Source organism: Gallus gallus, chromosome 4 (genome assembly GCF_016699485.2).
Source record: "Gallus gallus isolate bGalGal1 chromosome 4, bGalGal1.mat.broiler.GRCg7b, whole genome shotgun sequence".
Classification (NCBI taxonomy): Eukaryota; Metazoa; Chordata; class Aves; order Galliformes; family Phasianidae; genus Gallus; species Gallus gallus.
The window spans coordinates 2,331,096-2,350,971 of NC_052535.1; the positions used below are offsets into that span (position 1 = coordinate 2,331,096).

The window sequence follows — 19,876 nt, forward strand, 5'->3', positions numbered from 1 at the left end:
GTCTCAGGCAGTAGAGGAGCAGGCCAGTGCCTGGGTGTCAGAGAGATATGGCCACAGATGGTAGCAGACAGCTTTTTTGGTACCTCTGTCCTGCACAGGCCTCATGGTAAATGGAGATCCCACCTTTTTAAGGCTTATAATCTCAATTCCATTGGCAGTCAAAGCAAGGCTTCAGAAGACAAGTGTCAAAGGCTTATAAAAGAGCAACAAAATTTTAGCAGGAACTGGAAGGCAGCCTGTGCTGTTACATGCCAAGGATCCTTCCAGGAGAGCAAGGCAGGAAACTAGCCAGAGAGAGACATTCCCCTCCTCACTCAGAACAAGGCCTTGCTGAAGAGATGCAATGTAAATCCTTTGAGAACAATCCTGAAGCCTTGGGAAGAATAATCCTTGCAACAGGACACGTAAGACTACCTGCTGCAAACAACCTATTCCTAACAGCTGCAGCCCAGGAGAACTGCAGTGACCATCAGTTCTGACCACCTCCAGGACACAGGTCAGAGAACCCCAACAGAAGCCCAGCTATCACAGCACATATCTGCTGCCTTTCAGGCTGATGAACTGATTCCCCAGGGAACACTTCAGCACTGTGCTTACCTGGATGGCAAAGTCGATAAGACCACTGATATTGAGTGAATACTCCATCAAGTCAAAGATGAACTGCACATGCTGTACCAGAGGCAGGTGGTAGGACATGCCCAAGGCAAAGCTGGTGATCTGTTCCAAGACATTGCGGGATACCTGCAAGTGTAAGGTGACACACTGTACTATCTCCCTTTGCAGAAGCCCCTCAGCAGCCCCATCACCTTTTCCTTGCAGGAAGCTGTCCTCAGTAACACAAAGGGACACAGTCAGGGCCCAAAGAGGGCAGCAGCCTTAAAGCTTTCATACCTGAGATGTGACTTGGTGCTGATCGAAGTGAGAAAGGTGCTGGAACTTTGCAAAGATATCTTCAGCTGTTGGGAATGCTTCTGGCTTGCTCTTTTTCCTCTTCTGGCCTTCCTCTCCACCTACAAAAGTTGAAAGGACCAGAAAACAGTATTGGGCTACCTTCCTCATCAGAAAAGGGATAGACATCAGTCATCAGCACATGCCAGTCCCTCAGCAAGACCAGCCACTGCCAAGCAGCACAGCCAAAGAACCTGATCCTCCATCACCAAGCTGATAAGGACCATTCTGAATTCACAACAATAAACTGTCAAGGGAGGAATTTCTAGCCTGAGAACGATAGCAGGGTTGACATCTAGTTTATCCCAAGTGAAGGGGGAAAATATATTCCCCCCCTGGCTCCCTGGTGAGAGCAGTTGTTCTGGACTGGAAATGTCTCAGCCTGAAAGCTTGTTAGAGCATGTCACCTTTGAAGAATCACACCGTATTTCAAGTTGTCTTTCAAGAATCAGACTAACAAAAAGAAAAAGAAAAATGAAGCCAGATTCTCAAACAATAGAAAGAGGTTTCCTATTGGTATTGACACAGCTATCCAAATCTGCCAGCCTAAACAGTACGTTTAGCATAACAGCACCTTACACTTAATCGGGGTATTTGCCTAACATTCACAGGCAAAGTTCTCACTGCTTCTGTGCAAACATTTAAATGGTAGAGCTTAAGAAAATAAAGTTTGAAAATGCCATGCTTTTGGCCAGGGTCTCACTCTGAAACTGACATGACTTCAGCACCTATTGAAGAAGGTAAATTCAATTAAACACATCTAGGCAGGAGGAAAGCAAATCTTATTCGCTGCCCATTATTATTTGAGAACAGAGCACCATCCCAGACAGTCAGTGACTGATACAGCCAACCAGGCACTGCAGATCATATGAAATCCTTCCATTGTGAGACTCCAGACAAAGGAGGCAGTCAACTGGAAAGACACTCCTTTTTCAGAAAGGAGTGGCTCAAGCAACACTAACCTGTCTCTGCAGTACTTTTTCTGTTTAAAACTTTTAGGATGTCTTTGGTTATTTTCTTGATTGTATGCCGAGCATCATCCCGTTGTTTTCCAACCCCAAAGAGAACTACCAACCGTTGGTTACATTCGTGACTGCACGATTCCTCCTGGGGAACCAAGAGAAAGAACTGCATTAGCAACTATCAAGCCGAATGCTTTAATCTTGTTTCACATCTGGATCTCATAAAAGCAAAAAGAAAGCTTCATCTCAGAAGTTGCTCTGGGAGTAAGCAAAGAGATGTCTTAAGTAGAACACTCTCCTGCAGCAATGCAGAAAAACACAACTGCACTCCTCACCCACCCAGTAATGGAACAGAAAGATATCAGGTTCAACTCTGTTCACTTAGGTTCATGCTTACAGTAGCACTGCAGGGAAACACAGCAGCCTGGTTATCAGAGCACAAGGCAGCAGCAGGAAAAGGGTTATGAGCAGGTCTCATACCTGAGGAATAGGAAAGTGTGTTGCATACTGGATGTGCCGAGGCTGGTCATACAGAGATGCTAGCATTCCTTCTGCAGACTTGTCCTTCAGTAGAGGCTTTGCTTCCTTTTCAGGATCTGGTTTCTCAGGCGAAGGGCTGGCTTTAGATTCACAATGCATTGGAGGAGAAAACATCTAGAACAACAAGGTGTAAGAACAACAAAGCAGTTAGGGAACACGGTCATGCCATAATCAAGACAGGTGAAAGAAGCCAGGAAGACCTTTTCACAGTGTCAGCTACCTTACAAGTTAGGCACTTCCAGCATATTGGCTCTACAGTAGAGAGGGAGCACCCACACAAAGCAAGGCATGTGCTGTCCCTGGTGCCAGCACAACATACTGATCTACTTACTGAGTAGCAGGCAGAAAAAGCAAGCACATACCGAAAAATCTGTCTTCTCCATGTCATCAAAGATTGTGCTGGAATTGTGGTCAATGTCCATGGGCTCAGAAAGACCTGTGTCCTGAGAACAGACAGAGCAGCTTTACATCTCAATAATACACCAGGAACCAAGACAGGACTCGTTTATTGCAGCACCCCACTTCCATGTTGGACAGTGACAGCAGTTTGCCAACAAGGATGGTGCCTGGCAAAAGAAACTCAGTCAGAATCACATATGTTACAAACACCTGACAACACAGAAAGGCCTTGCATAGCACTTGATATGCTGCTCAGAGTAAGATTTTCCTACCTACCCCGTTACATTCTGCAAGACCTTTCCACCCACTTAGAACATAAGCCTCTACTTCTGCAACTGAAGTGCTAAGGAAATAGCTTGGGGAAATGAGAAACATGAGTCACTGGTACATCTTCCAGCAAGTAATAGCAAGGAGTCTGCAAAGCTGGTAAAAGTGGAGAATCAGAACAAGAGGAAGCACACAGGACAGCTGTGGACCTTGTATTCTCACCTCTAGCTTGATCCCACTGTTTCCTTCTGTCTCCTTCCTGTCGTGCTCCTCAGCAGGGTCATCAAAGGGTGAGGGAGGACGAGGTCCATGAGAATCCATGGCGAGATCACCCCGGGAGATGAGTGTGCACATGTAGATGTTGTGAGAGAAGACATCATGTCGGATTAGCTCACAGAATAGCAGCACCAGGTTAAAAAATTCCACCTTCTCATTTTCCTTCCCAGGATCAGCTGAAAGGAGAGCAAAGACAGACAGCGCTATCAGAGTTCTTCTCTAACACCAAGAGCAGCAGCAGCCACCACACCTATGTCCACAGAGAAAGTGTTTCTAGAGATCTCAACGTGCTAAGTGACTGATACACAGTCCTGAGACTGCAGCAGAAGTCAGAACCAGAAAACCCACCTCCAACTGGTGGCAAATAAATACATGAAAACCTCTCCAATTAGAGGTATAGGATTGTAGACTGAAAGTGCCAACCCTGGGCATACAAACACACAGTCCTCCACATCATTCAGAATTGTATCCTTAATTAATCTGTTTGTAATAATTACACTGAGAGGTTACTTCAGAGCTTTGTCACTTACAAGTTAGAAACTTCCATCTAGTCCTCAGCCTAAATTAACTCCAATTAGCCTGTGCTCATTTATTCTTGGTCAACATTCTGTTAACAGAGGGGCTTCTGCGTTATCTTCCTCTCCAAAGCATGCACTGGATTGTAAGGAAGCCAGAGAGATAATATGGGTACATCCAGGACTTACATACAGAAAAATAGCATACTAGTTCAGAATTTGCAGAAGAGGGAAAGCTAGAAATGATGAGACTAAAAATTCTTATTACATACTTAGCATAGGAGCTTGAGTGTCAAGGAACTGCATAAGAACATCCTGAAAGACAGGAGCACTGGCTGCTGAGAGAGAGCCTGACGAGATGGAGCCTTTCTCATCCACAACTTCAGAGTCCCCACATCTCTGTAGAAACAGAAATACCAATCACTGCCCCTGAAGAGAAACTAAGTGTCCATAAACTCAAAAAAAGAAGCCTGCAAGAGATTATTCCTTCCCTTATGGGAAAGCTATCACATAGGTTTCTGAAAGCTACTTTACAGTATCCAAGGATGCAGCTACTTCTGCACCACAAGCACCTAACTGTCTTCAGAAGCATCCAAAAAATGGAACACAGAAAACAAAACTTATGACCTGCTTTGGGTTAGATGGAGCAAACGCCACAATTAACAGCGCAAGCATTAAGAGGTTGATCAGCCTTTGCTTTTCATCGTTGCAACACATTGAAGGTAGGTAACTTCTGCTCTGCTCTACTGCTGCTAGCCTTCTAGGAATAAGGATTTACCTCAGCCTCTATCTCTGCTTGACGCTTCTCCAGGAGTTTGGCCACAACCATAGCCCTGTGGCGCCCAGAGCGTTTATAGCTGACAGCCCACTCACACAGCAAGGCCACCACTGCATCGTCATCTGGGGAGATCTGGTGAGATGGAAGAACCACTGTGAGAATGTGAGTCAAAAAGAAAAGGTGGGTAGCCCAAAGGCCTTAGGCTGGATGTCACAGAGAGCCCACTTTTGCTAGAACACAGCTCGAAGTTTGCTACATCCCTGTCTTCCTAGCATGGGGCGCAGATGTCAAGGTAGAGCCTTCCTGCTTTGTCTCTGCTTGACTCCACTATGCAGCATGGGATAAGCCACATCCTTTGGCAATACTGCAGGCTGGCTTTGCTTCAGAAAATCAGCTCCTTCAGCAGCATATCTACAAAGCATGAATCTTAGGCGTACAGTGAAACACAGTTTTTCAAGAGCATTATACCAAATATGCAAACTACCAGCCTTGCAGCTCACTTCCAGGAACCAATGCAGTGAACAGCATAAATAGGTCACTCTCGTCAATTAGCTGTGTGGACTGTCTCAGACTCATGTGCATTTGTTAGCATACACTTAGACTAGTGCACAACCCCTCACTGTCACTTTAGTACCTCCCCAACTTAAGGCTGCACAAAATTGTTTTCAACAGGGACTACATCTCTTGGCCATAGGCCATCACCTAGTCAGCTCTCGACAGATACAGGACAGTAACTATGAAATATAATAACAAGAACACAGCCAATTCCAAGACAGGGCCCAGCAGCAAAGTCCCAACGTACCTCATGACTGTCCTTGGTTGGACCCAGCCCAAATATTCTGTTATATAAGGAATCCAAAGAGTTGCTGAAGTCAGATCTTTCAAAGCTGTGACTGTCCAGAACTTCTAAAGTGTGCAAGACACGGCCAATGGTGAAACCTGGAAGAGAAAAGAAATGTTTCCCAACTGCTACAAGAGACTCTTCAGTAAAACAGTTTCTGAGAGCTCGCTGCTCAGGAAATTGCCTAAAAAAAGCTGTACCAGTCAGGAAAGGATCCATCTAGCTTAGTATCATGTCTCTCAGAGGCCAACAGCAGATGTTAGGGGAAAGCATCAGAATGTGGCATGCATAACAAACTACAATCCTCTGATACAAATTTCCAGCTTCCAGCAACAGACACTCCTGCTATGCTCAGGGAAACTGACCCACGCAAGATTCTGCACTAAAAGAAGCTCTATTTGGTTCTTTTCAAGGCTGACAGTGAATACCAATGCCAGCACATGGGAAAAAATAAAGAAAATAATCAGACAGAAAGCTAATAAGCATAACCCACAGCACAGGGGAGAAAAACTTTAACCTACAGCAAGTTACCTGCTGTGGTTTCCTGGCACTTGTCAAAGGACCAACGAACCTCCACAGCTTGGCCACGTTCTTTTATCTGCTGCTCAATTTCACGGAGCTTTGCACGAACCTAGAAGCACCAGATTTGTGTCAGCATTCAAGAGGACATCTTAGAAGTCCCGTGTAAAAAGTTATCATAAAACAAAGAAGGCAACAGTAGTTCTACTTGAGGTTAGATTTTGCCCATCTTCCAAAACACCGTCTTGCTTAGGGTAGAATGGGAGCAGTGCAACAGCACCTCTGGTTGTGCTTATCACACAACACGAAAAGAAAACCCTGAAAGAGCTACAATACAGCTATTATCCTGGACCACCAGATCTCCCTTTCCTGAAAACTGCTCACCTGCTGCGTAAAGGCTGAATTCCCTCCTGGCATGGGCAAGTTGGATGGGGCTATAGGCAGGTGGTCCAATGGAGAGCCAGTCTTTATCCTGCTGTCAGTCAGTGAGTAATGCCACACAAGGGCACTTGGGCAACACAAAATTATACTCTGCAACAAATAGACTATTTAGTATCATTGAGCAAATCAAGGACAAAACACTCCAAGTTCAATTACTCTCTGCAGAATCACATCCTTCTCCTACTTCCCAGGTATTCATCATGCTGCACTTACTATATTTCAGTTTTTGTTGTTTTTTTTTTTTAGTGGTGGCTGTTATTTGCAGCTTTGAATGAAAAACTCTTCAAGCTAAAGACTGAGAATAGAAAGGAAAAGACTCCAGAGTGGAGTTCCAGGTTATCCAAAGGCATCAACACTTTACTGCAGATCTCCCTGCTGCTCCTGAACAGATTATTTTCTTACAGTTCATGCTGTCAACACACAGGCCAACTCTCCTGGCCCCAAAACAGCATTTACACTGCTGACTTACAATCCTCACCAAGCACCAAGTGTGAGAAGAAAACTGAGTCAACAGACCTAAATTCATTGCACTGCATTATTTAATAATTATGACTCTGATTATAATAACGATACTCTTGTACATGTTTTCATTCTTTTATGATCTTGTACAGACACTCACACAGACGAAACTTCATTGAATGATTTTTAGGATACAGCCCTAAAACTTCTGGCTTATGAGGAGCCAGGCATTCAGATGAACAACGAAGGCTGCCACAAATACTCAAAGCAAAGAATCCATCAACTCTCTGAGACATCTGAGCAGAAGGTAATATCATACACTGTTAGAAATACACATTTCCAGCTTGACCTTACCCAGCTCCAGCTTCCAGCTATTAGATTTTATTCTGCCTTAGCCTCATCTACTATCTGCAGATCAGAAAATCTGTAGATCTTTTCTCAGATAAGCTCTTCTGATACCTAGTAAATATAATCCAACCATAATTAAGTAACTGGAAATTAAACTTTTTAAGCAGGCCGTGTACAGGCTTTAAATCAGCCAAATCTCTGAGGTGTATACATACTCCCATGTTTTCCCTACAGTGAGCTTCCAAACACAGGACTTTCATATTCAAAAAGCAATGTTTTACCATACCAAAACTAGAACAGTAACATTTTAAAATGAAAGTGACTAAGAAAGGCTTAGCAGAAACACAAAGGGGTTATTTATAACCCACGCCTTGCTCTCTAGACTCTTACAGAAGGAATCTTACTTCTAGTCAGCTAGGAATTTTCTTTCTATCCTCTCTGTGAGCTGGCTGGCTGCTTCTTGATCCTGTCAGGGTTCCCTGAGCTCAGTTTTTCTGTTGAGCTGCAGGTTCCCAAGCTCTGTGCTCTCTTCCTTTCCACCTCCTGCTCCATCCTGCACTCTCTGGAAGCTTCTCTGCTTTAATATTCTCCTTTGCTCCCTTGGAATAGGACAATCTCCAGTGCCTGCATAGGGATCCACCTGACCATACAACTCCCCTCGAAGGAGAAAAACACGAACAACTACACTGAACAGAACTCACCTATCTCCCTCTGACACAAACTACACCATCACACAATAGTATTTGCCCTTCAAACATAACTACCATTGGGACTTCAGCAACCTTGCCCTTTTACTGTGAGGCAAGGCTTAATTCCAAGTATAAAGATCAGGAGTTCAGAGCCATGCTTTTTTGTAGTCAGCTGTCACTCCTGAGAGTGTGGTCTGGCTCAGCAGTTAAAGTTCTTCCATGTAAAAAGATGGGAGAGTTGGTCTTTTGTTTGTCTGTTTTGGTTGACATTTTTGGTTTTGGTGGTTTAAAATAAAATTGCCAAGTGCTGCTCTTCATTTCTGGCACTACTTCATTTCCTAGCTGACAACTTGTTAATGACACACACAACAGTAGGAAAAACATCCTTTTCTCTCTTACTCTCTCTTCTGTAAAGCATTCCCAGCCATCTGAGACATGTAAACAGAGCAAAAGGCACTGTTCTTACACAAGTCAGTCAAGGGCATCGCTGCTGCACTGAAGTCTGGTACTACACTCTGTAACACATCAGCAAGCAGCTGCCCTTCGACAACTCACAGTTTGAAGCTTCCACACTCAGGAATTTACTGTCTCTGGCTGTAATGATTTCTTCCTGTGATGGCATATAAAATGAACTGTTCCCGCTAACCCTGCTGTCATCAGCTACTACTCAGACCTACCTGGAGGATGCAGCTGAGCCCATACACCACTGGTCGGTGCTGGGGGCACAGCAGTAAGTCGCTAAAAGGGCTGGGAGGAGGATTCCCTGTAGCAGGCTGAGGGGTGGGAGTTGAAGGAAGAGCATTCCCTGTCTGCGTAGACAGGATGTGGGGCGGGTGCCCACCAGCACCATCCAGCTGCATAGCAAGCCTGCGGGTGCAGAAGTAGGCCAGACGTCTGGACAGGTAGGCAGACTGCACAAACTCTCCAGAGTACTGTAGGAAAGAGCAAGGTAAGAAAGTCCTCATTACAAGCAACACAGGAGAAATCCTTGACCCTCACAAAATTGGGTATGGTGCAGTACTGCTTTGTAGTGGTGCCAGGAGTCCAACTATCACAGGTATGACATGGGTGGGGATTACCAGGTTTAATGGAGGGAAACAGAGTGCAGGAGAAAAAAAAAAAAACACAGAAAAAAAAGCAGGATTAAAAAGAAGTCCTTGCATTAACTAAGAATGATGCTCCAGCAGAAGGACACTCCCTAGTATTTACAGTAACAAACAGCTCAACCCTGAGTAAGGAGGGTACTGACAGCAGCCAAATCAGCACTCCCCTGAAGCAGTGCATGTTTCTCACCCGCAGCAGGAGGGGTAGGAGCATTTTCAGAAACTCATCCTCTCCTGATCGTATCTTCTCAAAGCACTCAAGCACCCACGTCAGGAATTCATGCCGGTCCAGCATGCCATCCTGCACAAAGACAGAGCAAATGGACAAAAGATGAAGCTACACTCACCAAAGTATCACGGAGTGGCAGCAGCTGCTTCCCTACTTATACCAGAAGTAACTCTAGGGATCTGCACAATTCGGTATTGCTCTTGTTCTACTACTGAACTCTCAACTACATTAACCCATAAAGGTCTATTCATAGAAAGAGAACCTTCTGAAAAAATAAATCACTCTATATGCCCCCTAGTCCTTTCTGCTCACACACACAGCCCCCTCCACAGCCCCTCACCTGGAACATGAACATGGCTAGTTTCTCGTTGTAGTCCCACTGCTTCAAAGCTTGTTCCACCTCCTGGGGCATTGGCCCGGCCGGTGACCCACAGCTTTGCCCTGGGAGCTGTCTGTAGAACTCTGCGATCTTCTGCAGCTGTTCCGACAGGTACTTGGTGATGATCTGTGTCCATTCTGCAGAAATGAAACAGGTGAGCAATGAGGGCAGCAGTAAACAGAAGGAGAAGAACCAAGGAACAGGCTGGTGCCGAGGTGGGAACCCAGAGGGAGTCCTCTCATATGAAAACAGTGAAAGACAAAGAAAAGTGTCACATACTATCATTGCTTCCAGACAGGGGGCAACAGTGAGAAAGGGGCAACCACAGAATAAGGAATGCAAGAAAAAAGATCTGAGTTTGGGAGGTGGGGTAGGAGTTATTTTGTACAAGAAAAGATGTGAAGACCCATTTCTCAACACCTGTTATTGAGAATCAGCAAGCAGACAAAAGATGCTTTCCAGTACAGAGCAGCATTAGGCCAGCCTGTCTGAGCATCCTCAGTCACCTGCCAGACAAAAGAAACACTTCAGCTCTGACTCATTTTTAATCTGCTTCAGATATGAGTGCAAACCTATGATCACCTTTTTTTTTCTTTAATATCTAATTATTTTTTTACCAAAATCTAATTGTATAAGAGAGAAACTCAGTGCACGAAGTGACAGTGCGATTAGAATCCTCCATAACAATGCAGATGACAAAAACAAACAAGATAAAATATACAACTTGAAAGGAAGAAGACTTAAAGGGTCAGCAATTGGACAAACAAACAGGACAATGAATGGAATCAATACATCCGACAAAGCAATCAGCATTCAAGCAGCCCATGTAATTTCTATTCCAAAGATAAGCAAGAAAGAAAATGATAATCCAGTTGCTAATACTGCTTTTCAGGGGAGTGTGGGCAGGTCCAGTGGTGACAGCCATAAGAACCAGAAAACAGGGGAGCCCTCCTACACTGCAGCAATCTGGAGTGGGCCAGAATGCAAAGGATGATGGCTGTGGGATCCAGCAAGGCTTAATGAAACTGGAAACGCAAACAGGGAATAATATACTGACAGTTTTTGGGAAATGCACTCACCCACTTGAGAAGATAATCAATTGTAGTTAAGTGATAACATTTGCAGTCTTTGTAGGGTAAGAAAAGAGGTTATGCAGCAAAGGAGCACAGCAGAGCTTAACAGGGAGTTCAGAGAAGGAAAGGGGAGAAAGAAGCAGTAGGCTTTAAGGAAGCATTTATTGCTGCTAAAACTTACTTTTCAACAGAGTACTCTCCCAAGTGGGCTCTGTCATTTTAGACAGTTTTGCACATTAAAACACCAGGATTTATCAGCAGGAAACAAATTTATGTTGATTTCCAGGTTACCTCCTACCATTCACGAGCAGGCTGTGCAGGAAACACCTGGAATGGTCAAACCCAGAGCTCCATACAAAGTGCTTACCGATGAAGGGATCGATGACGTGCCGCTTTTTCACCTTGGTTTCTGTGATGGCAGCATAATAGGCACAAGTCATTTTGATGAGCCAGGCTGCTCTCATTACTGGAACAGTGTATTTTGCCAAATAGCCAAAGACCTCTTCCTTCTTGCTAAAGATGGGTACCTGTAACAGAACAGAGTGGGGAGGAAGGGGAGGAAAAATCACAACCACGAATATGGACAGAAACCATTCCAGTTCAACCCCACACACTGCAGGGATTGCCACCTGTGCAGGGGAAAAACACCCTGTGCTGCTCTGCATCTTGAGGGAATTCACCTTAGGTCAGAAAGCAACAGCACCAGAGCAGCATCTCAGTATAAACAAAGACAAAGCAAAATGAAAGAAGACAGAAAACATAATTACATCACAGTAAATCCTCGCTGTGAATCCTGCAAACAGCTTTGAGGATATCCTCCAGAGATGACGTAAACAACTACAAAAGGTACAGGGTAGGGACTGAGTCAGAAGCACAAGCATTTGCTGTATGAGGACAGATTGAAGAGAGGACTCTTCATTTTATAAACAAAACTGAATGGTTACGAAAGGCTTGTAATATCACAAGTGGCCAACAGAAGTCTGTGAGAAACAGGGAACTGAATACCTCAGTAGGAAGGAATTCAGTAACCCAAGATTGAAAATTCAAGATTTTGGGGGATATCAATGAAATCATCAAACTGTGGATTTATAGAGCAGGAATTGGTAACACATCACAGAAAGAAGTCCAGCAGTGGAGCTCACTTTCATGGGGTGCTACAGAGAGCAGAAGCACGCGTGTGTTCACAGAGGTCTGAGCCACAATCAAAGAGCACAGACACACTGGGTAGGTATTTCAAGTTCCCTAAACTACCAACTGCTGAATTGCTAACTCGCTGTGTTTCTTACATTCTTCCCAATTCTTCTCTGCTGCCTCAAAGATACAGACTGCTTGGCTACCAGCTGCAGCTGCTTTCGTGCCTACATCCAAAAAAACCAAAGGAGTGCATTGCAGGAAACTGGCAGAGACCTCCAAAGTCTTACATTTTCACAATGACCTCAGAACATCGACAGTCAACATACAAAGAAAGATAAAGGGACTAAGTTTATTAAGAAACAGATTGTGGGGAAATCCAGTCATTTTATTTTCCCAAGACTGACACAGAATCCCAAGGGTCAGGCAGGCTCCAGCTGCTACACTATGTGCTCTGCCACTATTTTGCAACTGCAAATTATGTTTTTCCAACAACACAAAGCAGATTCCTAGACTCTTGTTTATAGGTTCACCCTGGAAGACAGTCAGCTCTCCTTGTTATCACACCCTAAGAAATGGCAGAGCAGGACCCTTCCTCTCTATTTTACAGAATTCAGGGCGGCCAGGGCAATATCTGGCCCTAGATCCCATAGACCAGGAATGCTTCGTTGTCTGCTCTCAGCCAGGCTAATGCACATATACTTCCGAGCTTAAAAACAGAAACACACATCACTGCAACAGAAATCTGGGAAGTCACTCAGCTGATGATTTCCAGTAATTCTCACTATGATTTCTGAGAACTTGGAAACCCCTCCTTATCTAAACAACAAACCAAAGGCAACAGCAGCAGCTCTTCCGAAACAGATCACAGCTTTAAGGTGAATCGGTCACACCACACCAGCCAAGAGACAAAGCTGAACCCAACCTCCAAATAACAAAGGACCAGTTCTTTGAGTGAGACCACAAGCAGTGCAATACACACCCTGGGGATGCAGAATGCTTCGAGAGATTTAGAAAAACTCTTCCTAATAACAATCAAATATTTCAACACCAAGCACAGAGCCAGAGCTCTGCCCTGACAGGCAGCCTCTCCTGTAATGTACCTTCTTGGCGAGGTGAGTGAGGGGCTTTGTTCCAGCCAGATCCGTGAACCAGTTGTTTATGGCACTCTGTGAACGTGCTGTCACCAGCCAGAAGTTGTCCTTCTGATTCACCTGGGGTTTCCTTCTTCCTGTGTCTGGCAGCGTATTGCACCGCAGCTTTTCTGCAATAATACTGCTGAAATTTGAACTGATCTGGAGCAAGAAAGGAAAAAAAAAAAGGATAAACTGTATTTCGTAGCTCAGTGATCTTCTCAACATGCTTAAAATTCCATCTGTGCTTCCAACCATAAGTCTCATTGGTTACAAACCTCTGAAACGCAAAAAAGCCGTTAATAATTTCCTTTGTTATAAAGAGAAGAACGCTTCGTAGAATCGTTAAGGCTGGAAAAGATCTCTCAGATCCCCGAGCCCAACCCCAGCCCAGCCCACCATACCCATCACCACATCCCTCAGTGCCGCATCCCCACAGTAATGGAGCACTTCCAGGGACGGTGACCCCACTGCCCTCCGGGGAGCTGTGCCAGTGCAGCACTGCTCTTCTGGAGAAGGAACTTCTCCTAATATCTGACCTTGCCAGCTGACAGAGGCAGAGAAACAGCACCCAGATCAGAGTAAAGCAGGTAAGAGCTACAAAGCCTTTTTCCCCCACTTGTTAGCTGGCAGTCACTGTAAGAAACGCTGGATGCCAACACTGTCAGCACCAAGATAGGTGTGGGACTTCACGCTGCCACAGCTGCTGTCCCTACGCAGGAGGCCACGGCAGCAGCTCAGCAGAAGGAGCAGCTCCCCACCAACCCCTGTGAGGCAGGCGGGGCAGTTAACACCCGGATTTCGGGAGCACGAAGCAGAAGGCCATTACATAACCCCACATTTCCATCCCCAGACGTCTCAGGAACCCTCACACCTCCTCTCCCTTGGCAATGACGCCACCAGACCCACGCTGAAGAAGTTTCCTGCCGCCGATCCCGCAGCCCTCTGCTCCACGGGCATTGCACACAGACGCGCGCTGACACACGGGGCCGGTCGGAGCCGCAGGGCAGCCCCGGGGCTCGCTCTCACCTTGGCCGGGTTGAAATTGACGTTCTTGGCGCTGCCGTGCTCGTCCCCGGAGACGGCGGGCTGGTTGTTGAAGCCCTGCTTCACGTTCAGGGCCGTCAGCTCATCCTGAGGGGGAACGAAGGGCGGTCAGCGCCCGGCCCCGACCCCCCGCCCCGGCCCCGAGGGGCTGCCCTGCCCCGCCCCGCGGCCTCCCCCCCCCGCACCTCCTTCTGCTTGGGGTCCTGCGGGTACACGTCGGGCGGGCCGAGGCGCGGGCGCTTGAGCGGGCGGTGCTCGTAGCTGAGGACGCCGAAGGCCGCCATCCCGGGCGGGCAGGGCCGGCCGGGCCGCAACAAGGAGCGCCGGGCCGCCCGCCGCTGCGCCTGCGCCGCCCGACGGCTAGCGGAGAGAGGCGAGCGGCGCCGGAGAGTCCCGAAGCCGAGCCGAGGGAAGGCGAAGAATGCCGAAGGGAAGAACCCGAGCCCGCGCCGAACGGAGGGCGGAAAAGGCCGAAGATGGCCGAGATGCGCCCGGCGCCCCCTGGCGGAAATGCCGGGATCACGTGACCGCATTCCAGCCCCCGTTGCGCTCCGCGGGGCGGCCTCTGGTGCCGGGCAGTGCCCTCGGCGCTCCGAACGCCCCCAACCGCACCGCGGCTCCCCCAGCAGTGTCTCCTCGCTGCCCTCCCTTCAGTGCCCTCAGCTGCCTCCCAGCCATAGTATCATAGAATCACCAAGGTTGGAGAAGACCTACAAGACCATGCAGCCCACCTACCACCAATAGCGCTCACTAAACCACGTCCCTCAGCGCTACGTCTAAACCTCCTCAGCCCCATCGCCCCATCGCTGCCCGTATGGCCACGGAGCGGCCCGAGCAGCCCCTCCACGGCTGTGTCCCCACATCTGCCCCCTGCGACAGCCCCCAGGGTTGGGCCGTGGGCAGGAGACCCGCTCCTGTGGGGGGGAGCCCCATTGGGGCGGGGGGCAGGAAGAAGCGCAGGGCCCCCGTGGGGCAAACCGTGGGGCCTGGAGCCGTGGAGCTGAGCAGGAAGGGCGTTGTGCCCCGTTGGGGTGGGTGTTGCTGTGGGTGAGGAAGTGGTGGTGGTGCGGAAGCTGTGAGCCACACAAGGTAGGCCGCGCACTGAGAGTTGCGCCATGGCGGTGCCCGGGGCTTCGCTCGTGCCCATCCTTCTCCTGGGGCTGGGCACCTGCCTGGCCGCATCCCCCAGCCCCAAAGGTAAGGGGGGATGGCTGCAGTGCCTTATGGGGGGTGGCGGTGGGGGAAGTTGCCGCGCAGTGATGGTGGCTGAGGATAGGATGTGGGGCCATGTGGACCTGTTTGACCCCAGTGGTGCGTGTCTGTGCTCCTGGCTCAATGCTGCTGTCGTTGGCTCTGAGGGTGCTCGCCCTCCATGTGGGTTAAGGACGGGCCCTGTGGGTACGGCCCCGGGGCTCTCAGCCCCGCAGCCGTAGGCCCGGCCATTGCGGCAGCCTCGTGGCTGAGCATCCGGCTGTGAGCATCCCAGGCAATGCTGGATGAGAGCCCTTTGGATGCCGGGGGGCTGCAGGAGGGCCGGGTGAAGGTTGGATCAGCCCTTTGCGTCAGCCAGGCTGAGCTGTGGTCAGCATTTTCGTTACTGTTGTGTCAGCGGTGCGCACGTATGCAGGGGACGGGGGTGGATGGCTGCTCTGTGCCCGCTGTTATCTGCTGGAAGCTCACTTCTTGACTGTTGATCACGTACCCAGTTTCCATACCAAAGCGGCGCTCATTTGCTCAGCTCCACCATTTGCTTTGCGTTACAAACTGGTAAGCACGCATTTCCTCTGGCAAAGCAGCTGAGCGCAGCATCCTGCCATAACCACAGTGCTGAGCTGTGGGTCCTCAGGGTCAGCTGTGAGAGTTGAGCTGGGCTGCCCAGGGAGTGCTGGGGTCACCGAGGTGCTCCAGAACTGTGAGGATGTGGCACTGACGGACGTGGTGATGGGCATGGTGGGGCGGGCTGGGGTTGGACTTGGGGATCTGAGAGGTCTTTTCCAACCTGAATGATTCCAGGGGTGGAGTGCATCCTGTTCAATGAGGAGTACATGACCTGCACATGGGGCAGCGGGCAGACGCTGACGGCCAACTACTCCCTCTACTACTGGTGAGTGCCTGGGGCTGGAGGCTCCACCTGCCGCCCCGTGGGGATGGGAAGCACTGGGAGGGGCTTTGGGAGGTGTGCACAGGGTTCAAGCAGCCTCGTGACTGCCATGTACAGGTATGAGAACAAGTTGCCCGTGGTGGAGTGCCAGCAGTACCTGTGGGACCGCAGTGTGCGCATCGGCTGCCGCTTTGAGCAGAGTGAGATCATCCAATTCCAGGCCTTCTACGTCCGCGTCAATGCCAGCTGCAACGGCCAGACCCTGGAGATCCCCAGCAATCGCATGGAGCTGCAGAACCTCGGTACGTGGTGGCATGGGGACACCCATGGTCCTCAGGACAGCGGGGCCACCGGGCCGTGAGGACAGCGCTCACCGGGCACCTCCTGTGCTTTGCAGTGAAACCAGAGGCGCCCGTCAACCTGACCATCCACAACATGAGCGGCAACCAGCTGCAGCTCACCTGGAGCTCGCCCTACCCCAAGGAACAATGCCTGGAGCACGTCGTCAAGTACAAGAGCAACAAGGACACCAGCTGGACGGTGACAGTCCCCCCACAGCACCTGCCCCCCGGCCACGCAGCGCTGGCCCTCACCGCCCACCCCTCCTCTCTCTGCAGAATCAGGAGGTGAAAGGAGTCATCTTCTCCTTCCCCAGCGTGGACTATGAGAAATACTACACCTTCTACGTGCGCAGCAAGATCAACAACTATTGTGGCAACACCCAGCTGTGGAGCGAGTGGAGTGTGCCTGTCTTCTGGGGCAACAACTCCACCAGCAAGGGTAGCAGCGGTCCCGAGCGCCCACGGTCCCCACGACGTCCCCGCAGTGTCCTCACAGTGTCCCCCCGGCTCGTTGCAGGTGTGGCGGAGGAGCAGCTGCAGTGGTTCTGGATCCACACGGTGCTGATCCCCATCGCCTCCTGCCTGCTGCTGCTGGTCCTGGTGGTGCTGCTGGTGCGCATGGAAAGGTGGGTGCAAGGCTGGGCGGTGCGGGGCAGTGCGGGGCAGCCCCTCTGACACCTCTCTGCTCCCATGCAGGGTGTGGGTCATCATCATGCCCCGAATCCCCAACCCCAGCAAGAACTTCGACGATCTCTTCATCACTCACAATGGTGACTTCCAGGTAAGATGGCTGCCCTGGCTCACCACACCACTCAGCTGGTGGCAGCTCCCGACCCCTCTCACCCCACTCTGTCCCTCGAGGAATGGGTCGGAGTCCCTAAAGATGTTGTGGAGAGTTTCAAGCCCAACTACAGTGAAAGCATCTGCCACGTGAGCGAGCTGCCCTCCAAGGAGGGCTATGAGCGCCTCCAAGACAATGGCACCCACCTGCCAGGGGTGCCTGGCCAGCAGGAGCACGGCCCCTACAAGAGCAGCTACGTGGGAGCGTGATGCTGGCACTGCTCCCCCAAAACACGCTGCTCCCTGCTCCCACCCTGCCAAGTGCCCAGGGGTCCCCAGCCCTGCTCCTCGCCATGGCCGTGCTCACAGCCCGGTGGCAATGGATGGGAAGGACAACAGGCAGTGGTGGAGCAGGCAAGAGCCACCAGCCAGAGGTGAAGAGCACCAAGAGACATGCACGGCACTGACAGCCACCCCGAGGGGACAAGCCACATTGTCACCCCAGCTGCGGTTGTACACTGGGCATGCACAAGCCAGGGCACGTACAAGCCTGGCCACTTGCTTGCACTGTGGGTTTCTAACCTGCAGCTTCCAGCTGCAATAAAGCTTTGCTGCGCTTTGGTCTTAGCTGGTCTCATTGTGGGTTGGATATTAAGAAAATATTGTTCTCTGAAAGAGTGGTCAGGCAGTGGAACGGGATGGGGACAGTGGGACATAAAGATGTAGTCATGGTGGTGTCCCTGGGGGTGTTCTAGAGCTATCAAGAGGTGGCACTGAGGGACGTGGTCAGTGGGCACAGTGGGGGTGGGCTGAAGGATCCCAGAGGTCTTTTCCAACCTGAATGATTCTGTGATTCTATGATTTTGGGAAGACTGGGGGGAACTCCAGAACGCCAGCCCCCAGAACCCCCCCTCCCACCTCACAAACGCTGTGGGGCAGCACCAGGCCACACGTTCCCATCCCCACAGCGGCAGCATGTTCATCTACATCACCCACAGCGGTGAGTCCCCCACGGCCACGGGCTCAGCCCGTGCCACCCCACTGGTGCTCAGGGTCCCCTTGGCCACCATCGTTTCCCTGCAGACAACCAGAGCTTCCTGGCCAACACCAACTGCCCCGTGCTGCTGCTGCTGTCTCACCTGCGCAGCAAAGTGGGGGTCCCACCCAGCGGTGAGCACAGGGGGCAGCGGGTGGGCCCAATGAGGTGGGATGCTGTGCCCATGCACTGTGGCTTTTGCAGAGGCCATCGACGTGTGTGACAAGCTGGGCAACCCCAAGATGCTCTTCCAGGTGAAGACCATGCAGGACAGGGCCAGCGACTTCCTCCTGGCACGCAGCACCTACTATGTGTGTAGGGTGGAGTTTGGTGCCCCCGGTACGTGCAGGGTCCCACGGTCCCCGTGGGTACCGCGGTGGGGACAGGGGGCATAATGGTGCATCCCTGCAGGCACTGCACAGGAGCAGACAGCACAGTCCTTTGTGCCCCTCCTGAAGAACCCCAGCGTGGCGCTGACCGGTGGGTGCGGGATGGGAATGCGTGGGGTGGGGGTCCCAGCCCGGGGCTGCTGCAGAGCCCCCAGTCCCATTTCTGGTGCAGAGGCGTTGCGGCTGTGTGGGCAGCACCCGCATCGGAAGTTGCTCCGCTCCCTGAAGACACCAGAGGGCAAGAAGGGTCCAGGCACCGAGACGCTGCCCGCTGCTGCCCGCACTCAGGGAGTGGTATGGGGCGGCCGGTGGGATCGCATGGCACTGGGGAACACCCCTGGTACAGGGACACCACCGGCCATGGGTCCAGTGTGACCAGGGGCCCTTCCCACCTCCAGCACCCGGACTGAGGGAGCTGCCCCATCCTCACACCTGCTGTCCCCGTGCCACGTCACCCTCAAGGCCCACCCTGGTTCACCACCAGTGCTTGTCTCCATGCCACCATCCCCAGCCCATTCCATCTGCGTGTTTGGAGCACCATCCCTGGCCAACTCTGTGGCCACATCCTTATGTCCCACTGTCCCCATCTCCTGCCCGTGGCCCCCATCCTTTGACAGCCCCATCCCCACAGTCCCCATCCCCTGCCACCCTGTGCCCATATCCCCGTGACCGGCTGCCCCCATTCCCATGGCCAGGTCCTCATGCCCCTTGTCCCCATTCCCTGCCATCCGATGCCCACATCCTTGTGCCCCACTGCCCCCATCCCCTTCCACACTCACGCCCCATTCTCTGCCACCTCCATGCCCACATCCTCCCATCCCATTGTCCCTGTTCCCAGCGCCACAACCCCGTGCCTCCTCCCCACTACTGCGTCTCGCTAACCCCATCCTCATGCCCCTCACCCCACTCTGTCCCCTGCGCAGGGCAAGGCAGTAGGGAGAAGCACATCCCGACCCCGGGAGGAGCAGCACGGTCCCCCCCGCAAGACCCCACTGCCCCCGAGGGGGCGGCAGCAGCCGCGGCCGCGCTGAGCCCCAATAAAGCCGCACTCAATGGTGCATCCCTGCACTCAAGCCGTGGTCGTGCCACGTGGTTCCGGGTCGGACCCCTGGCCCCGCGGCGCCCCCTAGCGGTGGGGCAGCCCAAACCCGA

The 19,876-nt window shown here is 50.8% G+C and overlaps 3 protein-coding genes across 8 annotated transcripts in view; 2 read left to right on the forward strand and 1 right to left on the reverse strand.

Annotated features, from left to right (window-relative positions):
• The window catches only part of MED12 (mediator complex subunit 12), a 34,591-nt gene extending 20,174 nt beyond the window's left edge, over nucleotides 1–14,417 (reverse strand). For all 4 annotated transcript variants that reach the window (XM_040700029.2, XM_015278411.4, XM_015278410.4 and 1 more), the window contains exons 1-18: nucleotides 14,263–14,417; nucleotides 14,060–14,164; nucleotides 13,001–13,192; nucleotides 11,134–11,293; nucleotides 9,655–9,830; nucleotides 9,276–9,386; nucleotides 8,660–8,914; nucleotides 6,430–6,576; nucleotides 6,058–6,157; nucleotides 5,488–5,624; nucleotides 4,686–4,817; nucleotides 4,180–4,306; nucleotides 3,339–3,568; nucleotides 2,813–2,893; nucleotides 2,391–2,564; nucleotides 1,911–2,055; nucleotides 892–1,010; nucleotides 598–741 (exon numbers count right to left, since the gene is read on the reverse strand). In XM_040700029.2, the coding sequence (XP_040555963.1) occupies nucleotides 598–741; nucleotides 892–1,010; nucleotides 1,911–2,055; nucleotides 2,391–2,564; nucleotides 2,813–2,893; nucleotides 3,339–3,568; nucleotides 4,180–4,306; nucleotides 4,686–4,817; nucleotides 5,488–5,624; nucleotides 6,058–6,157; nucleotides 6,430–6,576; nucleotides 8,660–8,914; nucleotides 9,276–9,386; nucleotides 9,655–9,830; nucleotides 11,134–11,293; nucleotides 13,001–13,192; nucleotides 14,060–14,164; nucleotides 14,263–14,361 (2,634 nt within the window). In that variant the 5' untranslated portion in view covers nucleotides 14,362–14,417. The remainder of the gene's footprint in view (nucleotides 1–597; nucleotides 742–891; nucleotides 1,011–1,910; nucleotides 2,056–2,390; nucleotides 2,565–2,812; nucleotides 2,894–3,338; nucleotides 3,569–4,179; nucleotides 4,307–4,685; nucleotides 4,818–5,487; nucleotides 5,625–6,057; nucleotides 6,158–6,429; nucleotides 6,577–8,659; nucleotides 8,915–9,275; nucleotides 9,387–9,654; nucleotides 9,831–11,133; nucleotides 11,294–13,000; nucleotides 13,193–14,059; nucleotides 14,165–14,262) is intronic.
• Nucleotides 14,418–15,159: 742 nt separating this feature from the next.
• On the forward strand, nucleotides 15,160–17,926 carry IL2RG (interleukin 2 receptor subunit gamma). Of its 2 annotated transcripts, NM_001303432.2 has the most exons (8): nucleotides 15,160–15,274; nucleotides 16,091–16,181; nucleotides 16,296–16,480; nucleotides 16,576–16,718; nucleotides 16,796–16,958; nucleotides 17,037–17,145; nucleotides 17,216–17,300; nucleotides 17,381–17,926. In NM_001303432.2, exons 1-8 carry the CDS (start codon nucleotides 15,193–15,195, stop codon nucleotides 17,567–17,569), a joined length of 1,047 nt encoding a protein of 348 aa, NP_001290361.1. In that variant the 5' UTR covers nucleotides 15,160–15,192; the 3' UTR covers nucleotides 17,570–17,926. The 2 variants fall into 2 exon arrangements, with proteins under 2 accessions (NP_001290361.1, NP_989858.1); NM_204527.3 differs by having other exon boundaries at nucleotides 16,796–17,145.
• On the forward strand, nucleotides 17,672–19,799 carry CXorf65 (chromosome X open reading frame 65). Of its 2 annotated transcripts, XM_004940638.5 has the most exons (6): nucleotides 17,672–18,299; nucleotides 18,383–18,469; nucleotides 18,540–18,674; nucleotides 18,747–18,815; nucleotides 18,897–19,018; nucleotides 19,648–19,798. In XM_004940638.5, exons 1-6 carry the CDS (start codon nucleotides 18,275–18,277, stop codon nucleotides 19,753–19,755), a joined length of 546 nt encoding a protein of 181 aa, XP_004940695.1. In that variant the 5' UTR covers nucleotides 17,672–18,274; the 3' UTR covers nucleotides 19,756–19,798. The 2 variants fall into 2 exon arrangements, with proteins under 2 accessions (XP_004940695.1, XP_040555966.1); XM_040700032.2 differs by lacking the exon at nucleotides 18,383–18,469 and having other exon boundaries at nucleotides 19,648–19,799.
• The last annotated feature ends 77 nt before the right edge of the window (nucleotides 19,800–19,876 follow it).

Coding starts and splice junctions, on each gene's coding strand:
- IL2RG (NM_204527.3), top strand. CDS start 15,193: ATGGCGGTGCCCGGGGCTTCGCTCGTGCCCATCCTTCTCCTGGGGCTG. Junction 16,719..16,795: donor ACAAGGACACCAGCTGGACG/GTGACAGTCCCC, acceptor CTCTCTCTGCAG/AATCAGGAGGTGAAAGGAGT. Junction 17,301..17,380: donor CTCACAATGGTGACTTCCAG/GTAAGATGGCTG, acceptor CTGTCCCTCGAG/GAATGGGTCGGAGTCCCTAA.
- CXorf65 (XM_004940638.5), top strand. CDS start 18,275: ATGTTCATCTACATCACCCACAGCG. Junction 18,675..18,746: donor GGTGGAGTTTGGTGCCCCCG/GTACGTGCAGGG, acceptor GCATCCCTGCAG/GCACTGCACAGGAGCAGACA. Junction 18,816..18,896: donor CCCCAGCGTGGCGCTGACCG/GTGGGTGCGGGA, acceptor TTTCTGGTGCAG/AGGCGTTGCGGCTGTGTGGG.